This window comes from Tiliqua scincoides, chromosome 8 (assembly GCF_035046505.1).
Source record: "Tiliqua scincoides isolate rTilSci1 chromosome 8, rTilSci1.hap2, whole genome shotgun sequence".
In the NCBI taxonomy this organism is placed as follows: domain Eukaryota; kingdom Metazoa; phylum Chordata; class Lepidosauria; order Squamata; family Scincidae; genus Tiliqua; species Tiliqua scincoides.
Genome location: NC_089828.1, coordinates 41,814,421 through 41,836,352, shown reverse-complemented (window position 1 = coordinate 41,836,352; position 21,932 = coordinate 41,814,421). Strand labels below are relative to the sequence as shown.

The window sequence follows — 21,932 nt, the reverse complement described above, 5'->3', positions numbered from 1 at the left end:
ACACTTCACCAAAGAGTCACATATAAGTACAAAAAACAGACAATGTCAAAATCTAAAAAAAACTCACATCTACCTGCATCTGTCCAAGACAATGCTTATAAGTTACAACTGCATCATTCATCAATGCTGTATTTTAAAATCATAGGAACTTCTTATTTTTTAAGAGACAGGATAAAGCACTGTTAAAAAACCAAGCAACAAACAAACTAGTACAACCATTATGTACAAGAAGCAGCAGCTAAACATTGGTGTGAACAAGTCAATATGACTTTAAAAATGGAGGCGCATCCAGACACACCCAAGGATTGGATTGTTGTGGTCTGTTGATATGCAGTTGCTGCCCAAGACTCAGACCTGCATCCCCTCAGGCAAGCAATGTTGTGTGTAGAGATGACATGCTGCCCCTCTGCTTTCTTTTCCAACTAGTCCCACCCAAGGACACATCATAATGGCTTTGGTCTTGTAACTGAATACCAGTAGGGCATAATGGCTTTTGTGCCATGCAGGAATTAAGTGCAAGGGGCTGCAATGTTAACATGAGACAGGCAGTAGATTTTGGGATACAACTGAAGGGCACTGAATGGTTGGTTGCATTACTTTTTCATGACCCATGGTAGAAGTGGGTGGGAGTCATTTGGATTTTTACCTCAGCACCAATATTTTTCAGTTCATTTGTGGTACCTTTTTATGCTACCCTGAACCTTTTCCGGAGTTGGTGTAATGGCCAATCTATGCAATTCCAAAGCTGCTTCAACCAATCTCAGGTTGAGAGGAGGTGGCAAGGGGAAGCACAAGCTTACAGAAGAGCTTCCAACGCTGGCATAAACAGTTCTGAAAACCAGAGCTGACAACTTCTGAAGCAGAAGGAACCGACAGTTCTTGCCCCAGGCAGGAAGAGTGGCTGGCATTTCCCTTAATACCTCAGTGGGAAAATTATGCCCTCCCCATCACCCAGCAGTCCACAGGAACCTTCTGTGTTGAGGGGAAACACACACACACAGACACACACACACACAGACACAAGGACCGATAAGCTAGCATATAAGGAGAGCAAACACAGCAAGTCCTCACTTAAAGTTATTTTGTTATAAAGTTGATGAGAAAAAAGTTGATTCCTAGCCATGGTCACTGTGGAGTCTGCACATTCTCCACCTGTCTGTGTGGGTTCTCTCTGGCCTGGAAGGCTCACATTTATTTCAATGTTTAATGTTGGAAATGTTTTTGAGTCTGTATTTAGAAGTCTGGAGATGTTTTTGTGACCAGAAAAAGGCTGTAGGAACTTAACTTGTTTTCATATATAATTAGCCTACAGTAAAACTGGTTTCGCCTAAAGGTGCAGTTTCCAAGAACCTATTGACAACCTTAAGTGAGGACTTAATGTACAAGAAGCATGGTTGAAGGTGTTCCTGTTATCTAGGCATAAGGTGCACACATCTGTGGTGGGGGAACAAGCTACCAGTACAGACCTTTGACCAGGTCAGAGAGAAACAAATGCTTGTGGAAGAGCACTGGAGTGCATAACAAGGGCCACATTCACCAGGCTTCCCTTTCTTCGAGCTGCCATCACTACCTAGCCAGCAGCCATGCAAACAATAGTTCCAACTATTGCTTGCAAACTCTCTGCACATTGAGAGCTGCTGCTTTCCTTTGCAACCCACCCCAAACTATCCCCCAGGTCACTCTTCTCTGTTGGAGAAGTCAGTCTCAGTACTGCCCCTTGGCGACGACTTATGGGGCATCTTGCACAACAGAAGGCTCCCTTTCTATCCTTTTGAGTGGAAGCTGACAGAGAAACTCTCGGCAGAACTTCCAAGAGGAGTGATGAAATGTGCCAGCTTCTCGGCAGGTGTGGAAACTGAAACACCACTCTTTTGACCAGACAATAGGTTTAGGATTCCACATCCAGTTCCATGGGGCGAATCTTCATGGAAGTTGATTTCAGTGGGTAGTACCGTCCTTTCCAAGTCTTCCAGAAGATGCCTTGCTTTCTCTCATGCCTTTGGCGTGGGATGGAACGGAAGTACTTCCCATTCAGATTGACATGGCCGCAAGTGCTAAACCACCAGCCACCTGCAGGACGAAAAAGACCAGAAAAGACATGTATCAGGCAAAAACTTTTCCAGAATATTAAAAAAAGAAAAGAAAAACAAACAAAAACTAAAAATGGCAAGGGATGGAACACTATCAATGGGACTGATGCAAAATGTAATTCACTGCCACAAAATGTAGCTCAGTCAAGTGTGTTAGGATTGCAGCCTAATTCTGTTAGATTTAACAGAATTAGGCTGCAATCCTAACCACACTTTCCTGAGAGTAAGCCCCATTGAACAAAACAGGACTTACTTCTGAGTAGACCTGGTTAGGATTGTGCCCTTAAGCAAGTTCATGAGAGCTATGTCTAGCAATGGTGATTAGCCATGTCAGCTGTGTAGAAGCTCTCATTTTCAGAAGCAGCATACCTCTAAATGGAAAGGGGCATGAGGGGGGTCATAGCAGGGGAGGGGACAACAGATGGGGAGGGCAAATGTATGCCCTACTTGTGTGCTTTGCACTAGCATCTGTTTAGCCACTGTTGAAAAAATAATATTAGAGGGGCCTTTGGTCTAATCCAGCATGGTTCTTATGTTATTAAGAAGGCCGCTTTTTATTTCACCACCATAAATAGTTGCTGCTTTCCACAAACTTGGTCAGCTCAATGATTATCAAGCACCAATCCCAATACAGATCCAATACAGATCCATGAGTTACTCCCCACTTCTTACTTCCCACTGCCACCTGCAGCTTGGCTTCAAACCAGGCCAAGGACAGACAGGTGATATCGTTACAATTTTATTTCAAATAAAATGTTATATTGTTGGTTATGTAGGCACATATGTGGAAAAGCAAGATACAAGTTTTTGTTGTTGTAAATCAATGAATAAGAAAAGCTTTCCTGTTCAGGACAGAGTACCTTGGGTACAGTGGGTCATTTTAAGCATAACATGAAGCACACAGAGGTAGTATCTCTTTTTGCTCCTGTGCCAAAAACTGATCTCAGGATCAACCCAGGGCTGCATGACATTTATTCTTGACAGGTTAGTGGTGGGCAGCAATTAGGGGGAGACTATTGCAAAACTCACCAGAAAGGTGCTTGGCACAGTTGGTATCTCCCTTAAGATCATGGTCCCGATCCCGTGTGGAGAAGGGCAGCTGTGGGAAGTCTCCCATAGCATTCTCCAGCTCCCCAAAAATGGGCCCCAGGAGGCTGAGTGTGTAGGCTGTGTCTTCTCCACCCAGACTGAAAAGAAATTGAACTCTTTGCGAATTCCCTTCCCAGTCCTGCAACTCAATTACAAGGTGGAACCGTCCCTCTTGCATTATCTGGTGAATTTTCTCCAGGCCCAACCAGAAATCACCTGAAGAAATACAAAATGTAAAAAAAATTAAAACCAAAATAAAAACTGTTGTATTTTAAACAAAAGCAGTAAAGACACTACAATAAGCTGAACATCAAATTCACATTTGTAGATGTACAGGCCTTGTTTAAAGCAGTAATGCTCCGTTGGAGCCACTGCATCTCCACTGCAGGGAGTAGCAGTGGAGTGGGCTGTAAGAAATTGTACCAAGTGTTTTGGTTACAGGAGAAAATTTCTGGTCACTATCCTGCTTTATGGACAGTGGTCAAGAAGCTCCGTGCTACATTTCCAACATCATATTTGGTGGAATGTAGCTTTAGTGTGGTCATCCAGCTTTTCCAAGCAAAGAAACTGTCTCCAGATTACTAAACATAGTGGTTTAAGATTCCTGCTAAGTGACTTTAAACCAGACATTGGGAAACTGGTATAACCATCAAGCTCATCCATCACATTAAGAGTTTACTGAACAGTGAAATACGTAGTTAATAAACATGGTATCTAAGAATCTTACTAAATGACTATCAGACTTTGAAAAGCTGGTATTACTGGATCAAGTTCATCAATTTTGTTGAATAAATTGAACTAAAAGATTGTAATTAGATTTTGAACAAATGTGCAATTGTTACTGTTTTGAATTTTATTGTTATCTTCCTTAGTGGGTTGTGCAAACTGCTATTCTCCTCACCCCTCCTCACCAAAGCAGTGTCTTTTCTAGTGGCTGTATGCTGGTGTTCTTTTGCATCTTTTTAGATTGTAAGCCCTTTTGGGACAGGGAGCCATTAGTTATTTGTTTGATTTTCTCTGTAAACCGCTTTGTGAACTTTTCATTGAAAAGCGGTATATAAATACTGTTAATAATAATAATATTCTGAATAATGCTTTTTATAGGGTAGAGTAGGGGACAATGGCCTGAAAAAGTCTGGGAACCACTGCTCAAATGTAATTAGAAATTTTAAACCTGATGGCACTTTCAGTGGTGTTAGACCCAGAGGACCAAGTGGTACCAGGTGCAAGGCATCCTGTGGCATCCCAGAACTCTCATAAAGTCATCTAAATGGGCAGGAGGTCTGGTCTAGAGGGTAGAGCCTCCGTCTGCCTGAAGATAACATCCACAAGGTCGCCAGTTCGAGGCCACCGGCACCGTGCGACCTTGGAGCAGCTGACAAGCTGAAGCCGAGCAATTCCATCTGCTCGGAGCGTGGGAGGATGGAGGCCAGAATGTGAAAGCAGATCGGAATGAAACACCTTGAATGTAGTAGTTCTTGAAAGAAAGAACCTTCTTTGAAATTGTAAAAATCCCTATTTAAATAGGGATTTAGATAAAGCCTGCCTATGTAAACCGCCTTGAATAAAGTCTTGAATAAAGACCAAGAAAGGCGGTATATAAATACCTGTTATTATTATTAAACCTCTGGAGGGACCTTTAAGCAGTACTTCCAGTCCCACTGGAAGCTCACTTCAGTTTCAAAGTCAGGCTCACCCCACAGCAGTGGCGTACAAATGGGGGGACCACGGGCCCCAGGTGCCAAGCTGCAGAGAGGTGACAGAGGCTGACTCCCAATTTTTAAAATCTTGGTCTTTTTGAATAATACCATATCATGTTATATATCATTCAATGTGTAATTTCATGAAGAATGCAACGAAACAAACCATGTTGGAATATCTCTATTCTATCAAATATTACAGCCAAAAATGGAAAACACAACTGCCTTAGGTAACCAAAAGTGAATTACACTGGGAATCCTGTAACAAAAGGTGCAAACTGCAACAAAAGGTGGATTACACCGAGTTAACCAATCAGAATAAATAGCCTGTTGCAAGCATTTCAGAAAACCAAATGTATTCTTCATAGAGGTACTATGTTTTGCCTTTCTTCTATTTTTCAACAAAACTGCTTTTGTAAATACGATAGACCACAAGTCCACTGACAGACATTCCTTCACTGTTTTGTTTTGGGTTAAGATTTCTGATATTCACTACATTTGTGAACCCTATTACATAGAAGTTCAATGAAAGAAAATCTTCACTGTCTGTGCTTTTTCTCTGGCCATTATTATTATTCATTTCATATCATGACTATTATTGAAAATAATTTTGTCATAGGGAGGGGGCCAAATACTTATGGGCCCCAGGTGCCACATGATCTTCGTACACTACTGCCCCACAGCGGAGGGATGTGCTGTGACTTGTTTTTCCCTTTAAAATATTAAATCCGTTTTCACCTTCAGGAGAAAGAATGGCACAGAAAGAGAAACAGAGAGGTGGAGAATGCTGAGGACTAACAACCTGAGGTTATGACATAATCACACTGAGGTGCTGCTGCTCAAACACAGGTGTTATTTGCTATCCCCATCCCACATAGAATTAGGAAGGGAATGGAGAAATGGGAATGGCAATTCAAAAAAGAATGAAGACTGCCAAGCAGTGTAGGCCTCAAAGGCCACCTACCACTCATGTTTCCAAAGCCATTCTTGTAGGCTTCCCACAGCTGGTTGAAATCAACGGAGCCATCCAGGCGCCTCTGGATCACTGTCCAACCACCACCACTTGAAGCTGCAAAAAAGAAATAAAGTCACATTATCACTCCACACAGACCCAGCTGTGCTATCCAGCTCTTCAAACAACTGCTTTTCTGCAATCATTTTTGTAATACTGTTTACAAGAAAAATGTTATTTTATATGCTTGAATCCCATCTCAGGCACCTCAAGACATAGTTGTTCTTCTAGACCTTCCCTAATTTGCTGCAATTTTCTTGCTTCTTCCATTATTTTTCCTTACACCTCCCTCCACCACCCCCAACTTTTTCTGTGTGTATTTCTATTAAGACTGTAATCTTGCAGGCAGGGTGGTATAGTTGTTAATCGGATGTTTGTACATTACATTGTTTTAGGCATTTAAGAATATACCAGCATAGTCAACAACAGCTACTATTATATTCTCATCTAGACACACACACACTCCCTGTAAGCTCTGATAGGAAGCAATTCTAGATAATGTTTGTCTTCAGAATTTGAACCCAATATCTCAGCCCTCCCTCCCCCCACTTTTTACCTAGACTCATGTCACAAAAGGCTTCAAAAACCTGGGAGCCAGTGGGCTGGATATGGAATACCCCACTGCTTCGCTCTCCCTCCAAGAAGAGCTGATGACAGCCCTCTGGGAACCCTGCAAAGAGAAAAAAAGGGGGGGGGTCATTAACAGAGGGATCATTAGCATTGAGGCATCCATCTGAAAGCTGTACTGTAGTACTGGAACCCTGAGCACCCTGAAAGAATCAGTTGTGATTTGGCTGAAGCATCCCAACTCACAGGCAGCTGTCCCCTGCAGGAATTCAGAGGCTTGCTTAAGAGCCAACAGAGGTGCAACAGCAGCAGATCCATCTATTGATCCAATTTGCTAATCAATCCTTATACAGTGGTAGTGGAACAGAGACATGATTTAAACTACAGCATGGTCAGGCATGAGGCAAAACTAATGTTTCCTCCCCCAATTCCAGCCCATGCTTTTTGCACTATACAGGCAGGGACCCTATCCGTGGATCCGGTATCCGTGGTTTCACTTGTCTGCTGATGGAGGGGGATACCCACACACCCATTACGAGTGTTTGCAGTGCTGATGTTTCTTGCTTAACTGAAGAACTGAATGCGCAGGCAATCAGTCTGCACACTAGAGGGTAACTAGCAGGAGTGTCAAACACACAGCCCACAGGATGGATACAGTGAACAGATCCTCTTCATGTGGCCCATTATGTTCTAGGGCAGCCCCCCACATCCCCTCCGAACATGAAGAAGCTGTGTCCTGAGGGCCGGAGAGACCATGCACTGTCCAAAAACCCAGAAGTGATGTTTTAAGGCTTTCCGAGGTCTCACAAATGTCATTCTGAGGACCAGGGAGGCAGCGCAGAGCGCAGCTCCATTGCATTCAGAGAGGGCCAGCCCTGAAACTCCAGACCTTGGACCACCAGCCCTCAGTAGGTGCCATGAATCCAATGTGGCCCCTGGGTTGAAGTGTGTTTGTCACCACAGCTCTACAGCATGAAGACTCTCTGCCTGCACATTCCACATGGCTGTCTGTCTGTAATTTTTTCCATGATCACCTAACACTCATAATAGCACTTTATTAGCACCATGTACATTACTACAACAGTGTTTCTCAAAGTGTGCTCCTAGGAACCCTGGGGCTCCCCGAATCCCCTTCAGAACTCCACAGGCACACCATAAGTGGCTGCCTCCTACCATGCTACACCATGCATGCGGGGGCTCTCTAGGCCTACTTGAGACTCCACCCCTGTGTCTGCAGGGTTACCCAAGACTCTGTTAGGAATGTACAGGGCTCTGAGAAGTTTGGGAACTGCTGCTCTACAACAACCCTGGAAGCAAGCTAGCACACTGCAGATGCGAGGAGGTAGCTGAGGGAATGCAACGCTTAAGTATGTGCACAGCATAGGGAGGGGAAAGCAGATTCTGAACGGGACAGTGGAGAAGGAGCATGGGTAAAGCCCTCAACCACTTCATGGGCCTGGTTCATGAGGGGAATCAATCTATATGTTGTTTATGAAGGAAAAGTAAAGCATGCTTGGGGCCAGTGATTTATCATCATATGTGGTTTGGCCCTAAGCCAGAAATGATGCATCTTTTCAGGTTGTCAAATGCTGGTTCCCAACAAGCTAAGATAAGTCTAATTTTTATACTGCAGAAAGAGAGGGGAGAATCCAGGCCAGAGGCAGCCCAAGCAGGTCTCAGTCTTGGAGCTGGGCCCATCCCAAGAGCTGAGACCACAGAGGCATTTCCACCCAGGTCTCTCCAGTCAAATGTCAGCTTGACACGGACAGCCACGAAGTTGAAGAGCCAGAAAGACAGCTGGCAGAAAGTGAAGGCATAAGAAACCAGTGCTCAGATTCTAAGAAAACATAAGGAACCACAGCTTAAAATTACCTAAAATTAGAGCCCTTAGAATGGAATTCCCTTATTCCAATCTCAGTTGCGCTGTGGGCTGGTTGGAGCTACACAGACTGGGCAAGGGGAGTGCTCTGCATTATTTCAACCGCGCCATGACCAAGTCCTCATTCATCATGGCTTTAAACCAGGAGTGTCCAGACATTTTGGCCATAGAGGCACTTTGGAGTATGACTATTGTACAGATGGCTGTAAGGTATACTTTGTTGTAATTAACATCATACCTTTGATTCCAGCTCTGTAAAAAAAAAAATTGCATTCCATCCTTTTTTGAATACATGGCAATTGCTGTCAATGCGCTGTTACAGAAAAAAACTAAGCACTCGTTTTTGGATTGGAGTTGTTCAGGGGAGGAAAAGAAAACATTTTCCTTTCTTGCTCTCATTCTTGTTTACAGTCTTCTTTTGTTATGTGCTGCTTTCAGGCTTATGCTGAGTCCTAGTATGGTTGGCAGACGCCTGCAACTTCCTTTGTGCATGCATACGCTGAATGTGGGAGCAAGGCTATTACACTTGGGTAGACAGGACCAGCATTGGGGATGTGTGTTAGTGGTGCATATATACACCACGTGTAAGAGAAAAGTCTCAGGGCCAGATTGCCAGCCATGTGTAGGAAGCAGTTCACTGGAGACACTTGCAAGCCAGATCTGAGCCCTGAGTCTCACTTTGCCCACCTCTGCATTAAGGAACCTTGAGGTTCAAAGGCCCTATAACTGATTCTGACAACAGGGGGCAGTAGACAGACCACAACCTGAAACCAGCCCAGAAGTCTCCTCATTCCAGTTTGTAAACAGAAGCTGCAGTGAGCGAAATGCACTCCACACATGACCTAAGATGCTCATTTATTCCTGTGTACCATATTCAAGACACTGAGGACAGATTACAAGTGTTGCCTTGCAAGCCCCAACAGCTGACCCACACAAGATAAACCAACCAGAAAATCCAGGTTCAACAGCCCTCCTGCTCCAAACCCTTTCCTCAACATACACCTTGAAAGCTGCCCAAGCTTGACAATTCCCTGCTTCATGTAAACACCTCCCTATGTCCCTGGCACCCTGCCTCATGGTGGTGCACAGATCACTTGCCACAGCTGCATGGACTCTGCCCCAAGATTGGGTGCCGACTGCCAGCACATGGGTATTTCAACAGACTGTTAAAAGTTCATTTGGAAGGGCAACCATCAAAGAGACAAACATACACAAGGCTTTTGGAAAACCGAAGGGCAAGGAACGTGGCAGACTGCAAAGGGACTTTACCCCTGTGGCTTTGAATGGCCACACAAGCAGGGACCATTGCTTGCCAAGCTCTCTCAGAGACAGAGGCAGCCTCTGTTCTGACTTTCAGAACAGCATCCTCAGGGTGTGATGGGCTGCATCCAGGCGCCACCTCAAGATTTGGATGCATTTAGGAAGGATTCCTGAAACAGCTGCCAGAGAAGAGAGAGGAGGGACGAGGGGTGATCTTGAGTGTAAACATGAACTTTCCCCCAATTCTGCTTCCTCTGAAGGGGCGGGGAAGGAAAGGGAACACTACTATGCTGCAACATGCTGAGCCAACTTGCATCATTCCTAGTCAAGGAGGCTAGGAAACGTGACATATTCCACATGGGGAAATTGGGGTAATGAAAACACCTGCCTGTCCCTGGATAAAGAAGAGTGATGCCCAGAATAATCATGCTCAGGAACATGGAGGGCAAACATGCAGGAAGGTTTGGCTATGGGAAACTTGCTAGCACACCTACCACAATCATTCAAGAAAAAAAAATGCCAGACAAGGTGGAACATGAATCCTCAAGCTCTGTAGCCTCTGCTAATTAAAAGCCCAGTTCTGACCAGATTTCAGCACTGATGCATCCATGCCAGTGGGGCACATGCTGCATCCTGCAGTGGGGGGGGGGGGGGAAGACAGTCAAGGAAGCCTCCTCAAGGTAAGGGAATGTTTGTTCCCTTACTTTGGGGCTGCATTGGTGCTGGAAAGCTGGATTAGGTTGTTAAGTCTACATAAAACCTCCTGTATTCCATTTTAAGACGGTTAATAGTGCAGATTTCAGACAGAAAGGAAAAGAAGATTTCTGCTTCAAAGAGAAGCAACAAACATTAGGGAATATGTTCAACAAACATTAGGGAATAATCAAGTATCACAAGTATCAAACTCCAAGGGAGATTGAGCCCTGCAGTAAGTCCTTGCAGGGGAGCGTGGAGGGGCGTAGTCAGAGGCCTCCTCGAGATAAGGGATTGTTTGTTCCCTTCCCTTGGGGCTGCATTGGCACTGGAATGTTGGATAGGATTGGGCTCTTGGACAATGCTTTACACCAGCTCTCTAATAGACCACTCGTATGTAGGTCTACTTAGAAGTAAGTTCCATTACAGCCAATGGGGCCTACTTCCAGGTAAGTAGGGACAGGATTGCAGCCTAATACCATTAAGCCTAGTTAATACTAGTATTAACTAATTAAAAAGCCCCACTTGTAAAAAAAATTTAGCATTCATCAAGTGTTTTTAAACATTCCAAAAGCAGTTCTCATACATCATCCTGTTTTAATTCTTGCAACAATCCGGTAAAGGAGGCCAATTTCATTGTCATAATATGCAGTGCAATGCGGGAGGCCAGTGGCAGCTGGTATAGGACTCCCTAGAATCCTGGTATAGGGCTCCTCCATAGAGGAGCTGTGATTTCCTAATTCACAGCCTAATCTTAAATGCTCCACCAGCTCCCTCTGAGTCACCCTCAGGGTGAATCAGAGTCTGTGACCCGAGGCACGTTTCATGGGTTAACCTCACCACGTTCCAGGAAAAAGCATCACAGCACACTTGCAAATCCCCACATTTGCAATGTCTCTGCAATGTTATGTCAGCATCTTGCTGATGGGGGAGGACAAAGTAGGGGAAAGGTTACCACAGCCTGAGAACTGGAGAGACGGACCTGCACACCTAAAGAAGGGGCTTCAACTTTCACCCAGTTTTCCTGGAGATTCCCCTGGCCAGGCTCCTCCCTGTCCTTCTCCCCTCCTTTCCAACTCAATGAAGTAATAAGTCCTTAGGCAAGAAAAAAGGATCAATGGTTGTGAGGCAGGGACCCTGGCATATGTTCAGTAATAAGTGGAGGGAGATCTCTGAGCATGCGCAGGATGCATTTCCTTTTCCCAAGCTTGCACACGCACATCTTGTTTTAAAAAGCAAGACTGCCAGACAGAAGACCTTTTCTTACTTGGATTCGAGACAACGCTCCCAACCACACAGTTCTCTTAAGTAATTTAAAGCCCAAGTTCACTTAAGACCAGCCCCCTACTAGTCACAGTGGCCAGCCAAATGCTTCAGGGAACCCCACAAGCAGAGAATGTAAAGGCTAAGGCTCTGCTTGTCTCCACAATGCTTGGTATTCAGAGGCATGCTATCCATACATGAAGGTTCTATCAGGGCTACAGTGGGCCTTCTATATCTGCAGGGGATCTGTTCTAGTGTTCTCTCTCACACACACACACACCCTCCCCCCATGGATATAATTTCTGTGAATAATAAAATCCATGGAAGGGCCCTCACAGGACTTCCTGGATGCAACTGGAAAAATCTTCCATTGATAGGCATCTCCACCATAAGCAGAGCCCTATTGAATTAGACCAGCGGCACTCAAACTTGTGCCCACTGAGCACCCAGAATGCAGTCCCCGTCTGAACTGCATCCGAGCATTCCACTACAGGGATGCCCTGGGCAGCCACATTGTCTGCCTGTGTCCCAGAAAGCCATGCGACAGGACATCTGGGTAAATACAACTGCCCAGAGCATCCCTGTCCTCCAAAAGACGACATCATGTGGCGCCCAATCAGAACCAAAAGGTCCGCTCACCAAGCCAACGGATCCTTGCAAATGCCAAATCCAGCCCCAGGGCCGCAGTTTGTGTGGTTCTGGATTAGACCAATGTTCATCTGTGCCAGCATTCTGTTCCCAACAGTTGAATACCATAGAACTCTGCAAGCACAAATCCAGGTGCGACGGCCACAGCCCATTCCCACCGTGATGTCCAACAGTTGGTATTCCAATATTCACAAGCCTCTGTACTTTGAGGTCATCTTTAACTATCAGACCCGATAGACAAGTTTATGGACAGGTCTGTGGATGGCTCTCTCCTCCACAGGCCTTCCAAACCAATGAAAGTTTTCCAGACTTTCTGGCAATGAATTCCATAATAAGTCAACATATTTATGGAAGCTAGCTACTTGTCTCATGCCTCTAGCTTAGAAAGCCTGTGTTCACAGAAAGGGAAGTCGTGCTAGCCTGACAGCAGTACTTCCATCTGAGTTTCAGAGCTCTCTTCGGAATATGAAGTTAAATGCAGACATGACTCCAAGGCCCACTTTCTCAAACTCTAGAGCAGCCATTTTCAACCACAGTGCCGTGGCACACTGGTGTGCCGTGAATGGTCCCCAGATGTGCTGTGGGAATTTGGGAGAGGGTCATTTATCAAAAGGACCATTGGGGGATGTGAGCCCCCACTGACAGCCCAGTGTGCCTTGTCAATTGTCCAAAAGGCGATGGTGTGCCTTGACCATTTTAGTGCCTTGCCAGAGTGCCGCAAGATGAAATAGGTTGAAAATCAGTGCTCTAGAGGCAACCCTGCAGACAATGGGAAACTGCTACTCCACCAGCTAGAAAAAAGGCCCAGCCACACTTCGCGATTCTCTCTTTTGCTAGGAAATCCTTGTAGATCTAGTACCTCCTCCTTGGCCAAATTATTTTAGAATCCCAGTGCTGCAGGGTGAATGTTACCTTTCGCCTAGCTGGAAAGATGCCAGTGCAATCTTGTGTGTGTGCCACAATCTTTTAAATCCCCCCCTGCAAGTAATTAACCCTTCCTCTCTCAAGAATGACTTCAACTTTCACACACTTGGCCGAGGGCCACACACTACCACAAAACACTGGTTTGCTGGGAATGGAGGAAGGCCAAGACTGGAGAATCAAATTTCTCCTGCTCAGCACTGGTGTAGCTCGTGTCATGATTACTCCAGTGAGAAGGCTGCAGTCTGGGCAGGAGCTAAGCCAAAGCAGAGGAAGCCCACTGAATGAAGCCCATTTCAAGAGTGCGCATCAGCCAGGAGGTATTTGCTTGTTGGCTGGTGAGGCTTAGCCCCAGGACTGGTTCCAAATGCTCATTTGCACTTCAGAGTTGCTGAAGTAATAATAAAAAAAGTTCTGAGCAGGTACAGACTGCCTTCTTCCCATCACCAAGTAATCACAGCCTGCTGCCATATGCCTGTGTTTCCAGGAGTGAGAGATTAAACTTCAGGGCATCTCTCTTGTTTGTAGATGTCAGTGTCTTTATCCAGACCTGCAGGATAGCCACGTTTCAAATACCTGTGTACAGTCCTGGACATCTCTTCTCAAGGAACTCATTGCCACAATATGAGATGATGGCTGTTAGCTTACAAAGGTGTTTAGTTTGGGATTCTCACACATTGTTCATTCATGCTTTATGGGAGGCTTATAGGACATTATCTTTCCCTATGGTTAAACCAGAGAAAATACTTTAAAAATTAGAACTGTGATACAGTAGTGCAGCCCGCAGCCAGCCTCTTTCCGGCCAGCAGCAAACCTTTTGTTCCCTGAAAGCCTCTGGCCCACTCAACTAAACGTGACCAGAACTGTGCTCTGATGTGTTTGGAGGGTGTTCTGAGGGCCTGAGAGGTTAAATGAATGACCCCATTCATTCATTCATTCACTCATCTCTAATTAATTTATTTAAATTTTATCTCTAATTAAGTTCCATCTCTAATTTATTTAAATTTTATATTTAAATTTTTTTTCTGGCCCTCCACACCATGCCAGATATTTGATGCAGCCCTCTGGCCAAAAAGTTTGGAGACCCCTGCAGTAGTGCAATGAGGACTGTTAATACTACTGTTTAATCTTTTCTTAGGGGGGATGCCCAGGCACAGTAGATGCGGTCAATGTCCATCTATTGGCTGCTGGCATGCAGTCAGGCTGTGTGTTACAGCATGTTGCCTTCTGTGACAGCCAGAAAGAGCCCAACATCACCAGAATGCACATTTCGACAGCATTATGCACCCATAGAATTGGGCTGTCAGTCCCCTGCCTTGAACAAGGCTGTCAAAGCCCACATAGCACACTGAAGACTAGTGGATTTCAGGACGAGGTCTTGTCTCCACCAAAGAATCATGGGACTGGAACCTTTAGACAAACCATCTAATCAAACTCTACCACGCACCCAGTATCCTGCCAAAAAGGGTGCTCCATTACTTCTGCAACAGATACTATCACCTCACAGATTTTAAACTGCCCCCCAAATATCTCCAGCTCCCCAGCTGCAGTGAACCTGTCACTCAATGCCCCTCTATCTGCGGCTCTGTTAAAACAATTGCACACTCTTTTCCAGCAATCTGAAAATTGCTATCATGTTCCCCTTAATCTTCTTTCCTCAGAACTAAGCCAGCTTGCCTTGGTCAACTTTTTCCTATTCACTGCCAGTTTACAAAGACACTTTTAAAAGCATTTTCCTTTTCCTTCCAACCTTTTCCAGATCTCATAATGCTCAAGTTTCTTCTCTCACTTACCCAGGCCTGAACCAGCCACCCACCACCTTCTCACAGTTTTTTAAATGGAAAGACACACGGCCCTGACACATGCAGTGTGCAAGATCTGTGATTGGAACTCCAGGCATTTTTATTTTTACTTAAAAACAGCTGCAGTGGTGGTGGGGTCTTCAGTGGATCAAAGCAGAAGCACTAGGGCACTGGCTTTCCCACATTGATTGTCCCCAGCATATGACATTGAGTGGTAGACTGCCTCTGGGTATAGAGGTCCCATTTAGTAATTGAGATTAGTAAGTGTTAATGTTTTTTATCCATTCATAGTGTCTGACTCTTGGCAACTTTATAGGCAAGAGCTCTCTCATGCTACTGTGTCAAGCATGGCTTCTTTCAATTGTCGGACCTTCACTTTTGTATCTGTTTTGATGGTATCAAGCCAGCACATTTTTTGCATGTCCCTTCTTTTCCACTAATAATTCCTAACATCATTGACTTATCAAAGGAATTTGCACGCATGACATGGCCAAAGTAAATCAGATGTAGTCTTGCATGACACGGCCAAAGTAGTCTTTCAATTTTGGCTTCTAATGATGTATCTGCTTTTATATGTTCCAACACTTCTCTGTTGGTTACTCTGGCTGTCCATGTTCACGCAACAAGTTTTGCCAGCACCACAATTCAAATGCGTCAGTTTTTTGCCAGGACATTCTAGTAAGTTCCGATATACTGTATACACTCTGCCCCAATCTAAAGTCTTCCCACTACCTGTTAGCCCTACAGAAGGAAAAAAAAATAACCCCAATTCTTATGCCCCATTCACAGATTATCTGGCTGACCCCTGGCAAAGACAACTGCTGCATCAGACAGAACTTTATAGTATCTCAAACTCTTGGAACCCACTTCCCAATCCACAAACTCTGTTCACCTTCCAGCTGCAACCATGCCTTTCTGCTATGCCCTATCCCAGTCACCTGGGAAACTACAGTCTGAATATTTGCATCTCATACCCACAGTTTTTAGCAAGATCAGGCAAAACATGCTCCCTGCTTACCAAATGCCCATGCCCGTTTCCACTAAGAAAATCTGACTTTGTTTAGTGCAAGAAACAAACATCTTTGTTCTGAGCATAATGCAAAACAAAGACTCCATCTACACCAGCATCTTTTTTCCAACTATGGCCAGTTTTAAATGCTTCTTATGTTTTATATGTGTATATTGCAGTATGTGTTTTCCTACATTGTAATGACCTATGGTTATAAAATAAATTCCTAAATTTATTCAAAATGCTTCTTGAAAGCCCTCAGGCAGTGAACAAAGGCAAAGCCTTCATTTGCTGTTTATGTCCAAAGGCAACGTCCTTTGAGGTAAATGGCTTCCAATTCTATTTCTCTACCATACCCCATAGCAATTGACAAGACGTATCCTGCATGAAACTGTTAAATCTTTTGTTTTAAAGCAAGACTTTTCCATTTGTATTTTTAAAAAGCACCACGTTTGCGAGTCCCACCACTGCCACCAGAGACAGCAACTGTGTGCAGCTATGGGAGACTTGCTCCGCAGTTGGAGCTTTGTTCTGCAGCTCCATTCCCAAACTGTGCCTCCATTGAAGGGCCAAGCAGCTGTACAGTCATATCTTGCCCACTGGTACATCACTGCCCAAACCAGCTGCAAGAAGTGTGATTTCCTGTTGCGTATCTGGTATGATGGAAACCAAAATCTCACAAAACCTACAAATTAGCTGCTGGCACAAAAAGTCCCCCCCCAGGCCTGTGACATCTGGAAGAATGCCACCCTGGGCCCAAAAAATTTAATGCTGAGGAATAACCCTGTTGAGTGGTAAAACAAGGAAGGGGAAACATCATACTCACTTGGGGATTTGGCCCTGGCATTCTGACTGTGGTTGGCAGCTTGATCAGCACCCCGCAGGACACTTGCCTTCCATCTGGGACTCTGTGTTTCATTTTCTTTGATGTGTAATGGAATCAGCATATTGACCTATGGGTGCCCCCCCCAAAAAAACAGGGATAATGTAATGCACCATTCAAAGCATTATGCAAGGAAAACAAGAGAGACTTGTCAGGAATACCCATCCTGACCTCAACACTACCTCCCTTTGGTCCTCCAGGTAATAATAATACTATTCACATACTTTACAACAAACCTTCAAGAAGGCTAATATAATTGTCCCCATATTGCAGATGGAAAAACTGAGCTAGAAGAGCAGCTTATCGAGGGTCACCAGGTGAGTACATGGCAGTCATGAGATCTGAACTCAGGATTTCCTAATTTCTAAGTCATAAGAGTGCATATCATGATGATGGATGATGATTCTATGATTCTCCCTCATTTCCCCATCAACATTTAAACTAAGTTCGTTGGAAGAAGGGACTAGTTTGTTCATTTTATTTTAATACAGGATATACACTGATGGTGCACATGTGGTATTTTTAGGTAAAAACCTTTGAGCTCAAGCCATCACCACCTCAGGGATCTCAGAACTGGCAACATACTATCCCTTAGTATGCAAGGGGCAATATACAAGTTTATTATTACATTATATAGAAGTCTTTTTCAGGTCACAACAGTAAGAGCGCACTCTCCCCCACACTTTTTGTTTTGCTCCTAAGCCTGAAGAAGAGCTGTTTGATACAAAATCTCACTATTTTTTTTTAATGCTCATTTAAAAACCAAAAACAAGAAGTTAAGCCTTTTTCATTTTTGGTGCTGAGGATCAGCCCTAGAACACATGAAGGAATAATGGAAGAGGAAAGTGCATAACACTTTCATCTTGTGGCTCCCAGCACTGACTGAAATCAGAAATTCCACCTGCAGGTCTTACCTTGCTTTGTAAGCTCTTGATCTGAAGGTTCTGTTTATCCATCCTATACTGCTGCTGTTTAATCTTCTGGAACAGCTCCTCAATTCTCAAGTTCTGGTGATTCATCACAGTCTGAAATTGACAAAGACACATAGCCAACAGATGAACCCCAAAGATGAAATAAAAGTCTCCCTTACCAGATCAAGGGCATAGATGGACAGTGCTCTGCAGACAGGAGGTCTTGCTGCCTCAGGATTTCCAAATCTCTTAATGGGTTTCCAAAGAGGAGACAACTCATAGTACCATCATTATAACCTGAGAGACAAAAAATTCCTCCCTGCCACTTTCATAGTTCAAGATGAATTAGATCAGAATCAGGCCACAAATTACAGAAGCATCAGCATAAGATGCTGCTCCACTTATTCTTTATAGAGTGCTTCCGTTTTACATTTGCAACATGTACATCTTCATAACAAGCTTGCAAGGCAGGTTGCAGCCTCTTGAAAACGTAAAGGAAACTGTTTCCCAACAGGGCATCTGGAAATAAAAGAAGCCATTCCTGCAGTGGACTGATAGCCCAATCCTATGCATGCCTCCTCAGAAGTAAGTCAATGGGACTTGCTCCTGGGTGGAAAGGATTGGTCTGTCAGGCTGTAATCCTATCCACACTTTCCTAAGAGTAAGCCCCATTGACTACAAAGAGTAGTCAATTTAGTTACAAATAGATATGGATAGGATTGGGCCCCAATATTAGCCAAGACTTTGCCAAAGGTCTATGAGACCCCTGTTGGGTTTCACTTGCCAGACAGCTGTTAGTCATCCCAGTTTGGAAATGCCTGGGGGAAGACCTATTGGAATAAACAATTCTTGCAATTCACAATTCCGGACAGGACGGCAGGCATACACAGACCATGAATGGGAGGCAGCACCCTGTCTTCCAGTGGATGCTACCACAAAACTCTACCTCTCCTCTCCCTAGATCACTATCACCCAGAGGGGCCAGGAGTGCAGAACAGATCAAACCCAGGCTACAATCCTATCCACACTTTCCTGGGAATAAGCCCCATTGTCTATAATAGAACTAACCTCTCAGTAGACCTGCATAGGATTGGGCTCCCATTTCTTAATATTAAGAGGCTGTTCTTCCCTTTCAAGGTTCTCACCTCCTTTTTCTCTGAATGGAAGGTACCCTTGGAGGGCCAGGACCTCCCATTCTGCCAACTCCTCTTGCCTACAGAGCAAACCTCTGCCCCCTTTGCCAGAGAAAGCAAGATACCCATGAATGGACCTAAAGCAGAGCTTGCCCTGTCTGCACTCCAGAACTGATGGCCAGTCCCTGGAATATAGAAAGCAAAGGCACCTCTGAGCCAGGGGTGGATACAAGGGGGAGCCATGGGTGCGTGCCCCCCCCCAACTGTCTCCCAGCAGGCAAGGACACCCGTCTGGGGAACGAAATCAGGCACCCACTGGACAGGTGCTGGTGAGATTGGCTGGAATGGGAGCCCAGGTCTACCCAACCCATAGACCTGGGATCCAAGTCCAGGTGGGAGCCCAGATCTACCCAGCCGGTGCACCTCGGCTCCAAGTCCAGGCGGGAGTCCAGGTCTACCTGCCTGGTTGACCCGGGCTCTGGAGCTGGTAGTGCTCATGCCCCCCCCCCCAAATACAAACACTGGATCGGCCCGAGCCTCCACCCCAGGTTTGGCTCAGGCACGCTCGCGGGTAGGATCACTGGGGACAAGGCGCCCCCGACGGCGCCTCTTGGCACCCCTCCCTCGCGCCCCAGGGCCAGCGACGCACCTGCAGAGCGCCCAGCTCCGTCGGCGGGGCGAGCGCCCGAGGGCTGCCACTGCCGTTGTCGGGGCCAGCCTGGCGCAGCCTGCCGTCGAGCCTCTCCAAGCGCTGTCGCACGGCCGCCTTGTGCGCCGAGAGGTCGCCCAGTAGGGCGCGCAGCTGCCCGGAGAGGTCCGCGACGCGGTCGTCGAGGAGGCGCTGGGCGCGGCTGAGCTGCTGCTGCTCGTCGGCGCGGCGCTCCAGGAGGGCGAGCGAGGCGTTGTGCAGGCTGAGGCGGCTGCCCAGCTCCCGCAGCTGGCCTCGGGTGCTCTCGACGTGCTCCTTCATGCTGTGGCCCAGCTGCAGCAGCCCGTGCGCCAGCACGTTCACCTCGTCCCAGGAGGCCGCCTTGCCGCGCTCCTTGCTCGACGCGCCGGGCAGCGCAGGGGCCGCGGCAGCCGCAGCCAGCAGCAGTGCCACCTCGCTCAGCACCAGCGCCCACAGAGGCATCGCTGCGGCGGCCCCGGACGGAGCGGGGCGCGCGGGAGACAATGAGCCGCGGAGCCGGGCGCAGCCTGACGCACGACCACCTCGCCAAGAGCTCACCGTTTGGAGAGGCCGGGCTGGGCGCGCCCCTTTTATAGACGCCGCCCCGCCAGCGCGCACATGGCCCGAGGCTCCTGCATGCCGGGCTCCCTCTGTGTTTTCTCCTGTCTCCCCCCGCTCCTTTCTGCCTTTCCTTTGGCTCAAGGCTGCTTGGAGGACTCGGGAGCCAGCCGTGGCTTCCCCCCATCAGTTCTGCTCGCTGTGCAGGCTGCAATCCTATACACACTTTCCTGGGCACGATCCTAGGCGTGTCTACTCCGAAGTAAGTCCCATTGGGGGTTTACTCCCAGGAAAGTGTGTATACTATACAGTGTTTCTCAAACTGTGGGTCGTGAACCAATTTCAGGTGGGTCCCCATTCATTTCAATATTCTATTTTTAATGTATTGGACTTGATGCTACAGGGCATGTGACTGCGTTTGGGGAAATGTTACAGACCTGTACTTAGAACAGGCTACTATGGATATACTTTTAACAGAGATAGTCAAGCAGGGTCAGGCCTGGTTAGTATTTAGATGGGAGACTGCCTGGGAATACCGGGTGCTGTAGGCTTATACCATGGTCTTTCGAGACTGAAGGTTGCCAACCATTAGTCAACGGGACTTACTCCTGGGTAAGTATGGGTAGGATTGCAGCCTGACAGCCCAATCCTATCCAACTTTCGAGCACCAGTGCAACTGCAATACAGCCCTGGGGTAAGGGAACAAATGTTCCCATACCTTAAGAAGGCCTCTGTGACTATACCCCCAACACAGGAAGCAGTGCATACCCCAATGGTGCAGCAGCCCGGGCACTAGAAAATTGGATAGGATTGGGTCCTACGATTGCTAAAAATGTTCCTACTTGATGATGTCACTTCCGGTCCTGATGTGGGGTCCTGACAGATTCTTGTTTAAAAAAGTGGATCCTGGTATTAAAAGTTTGAGAACCACTAGTGTATAGGATTGCAGCCAATGGAACTTATAGCCCAATCCTATGCATGTCTACTCTGAAATAAGTCCCATTATAGGCAGGGTGACCAGATGTCCTCCTTTTCCAGGATGTGTCCTCTTTTTTAGCCCTCGTGTCCTGGAAGAGAACTTAAATGTCCTCTTTTCCCCTGTGAGCACATAGCACAGATTCTTCTTGGAATGAATAAATGATATGTAATAACTTATAGGTAATATAGTTTTAAACAATAATATAGTGTTTAAGTATAACCACATGAAATCAACATACAAGTGCTTATTAGCTTTTATTTTGTCATGTCCTTGGATGTCCTGTGTATTTCTTGGATGTCCTACATTGTCCTCTTTTGCAGTTATGACATCTGGTCACCCTGCATTATAGGCAATGAGGCTTACTCCCAGGTAAGCATGGATAGGATTGCACAGTTATTTCTGAGTAGACATGCATTGGATTGTGCCCTCACTTGGCATGTTTGGAAAGTTAATTTTTAGAACAGGCTGTTTGTTGCTTCTTGCATGTTGTAGCCCTTTGCCCCCACTGGGTACACTTCCCCCCCCCCCATGTACACAAACCTGCCTGTCTAAATTTAACTATCTATCTATGGAATGGAGAAAGTAAATAATGAGTTTTTGTGTTTTTTTGTCCCATAATATAGAAGTTGGGGGGGGGGGGGTTACCTGATGGCAGGTAGTTCTAGGACCAGTCAAAGAAAGGTCTACCTTTGCACAGTGCAAAGGCAAAGCACAGAATTAACTCTCAATTTGCTGCCACAATATGTACGTGATAACTCTGCCATAGATGAGTTTAAAAGGGGATTAGACAAGTATGTGGAGGATACATTTATCAATGGTTATAGCACCATAGGGACTCCATAGGATGATTCTAGAATCATGTGCA

At 45.8% G+C, this 21,932-nt stretch overlaps 1 protein-coding gene across 1 annotated transcript; it reads right to left on the bottom strand.

The window, feature by feature from the left end:
• Nucleotides 1-1,888: 1,888 nt before the first annotated feature.
• Nucleotides 1,889-19,992, bottom strand: ANGPTL4 (angiopoietin like 4). The gene is made up of 7 exons (XM_066636425.1): nt 19,510-19,992; nt 17,731-17,841; nt 16,760-16,886; nt 6,448-6,561; nt 5,844-5,948; nt 3,120-3,395; nt 1,889-2,070 (listed from the first exon to the last, which is right to left on the bottom strand). The coding sequence occupies exons 1-7, from the start codon at nt 19,990-19,992 to the stop codon at nt 1,889-1,891; spliced, it is 1,398 nt and encodes a 465-aa protein (XP_066492522.1).
• Between the last annotated feature and the right edge of the window lie 1,940 nt (nt 19,993-21,932).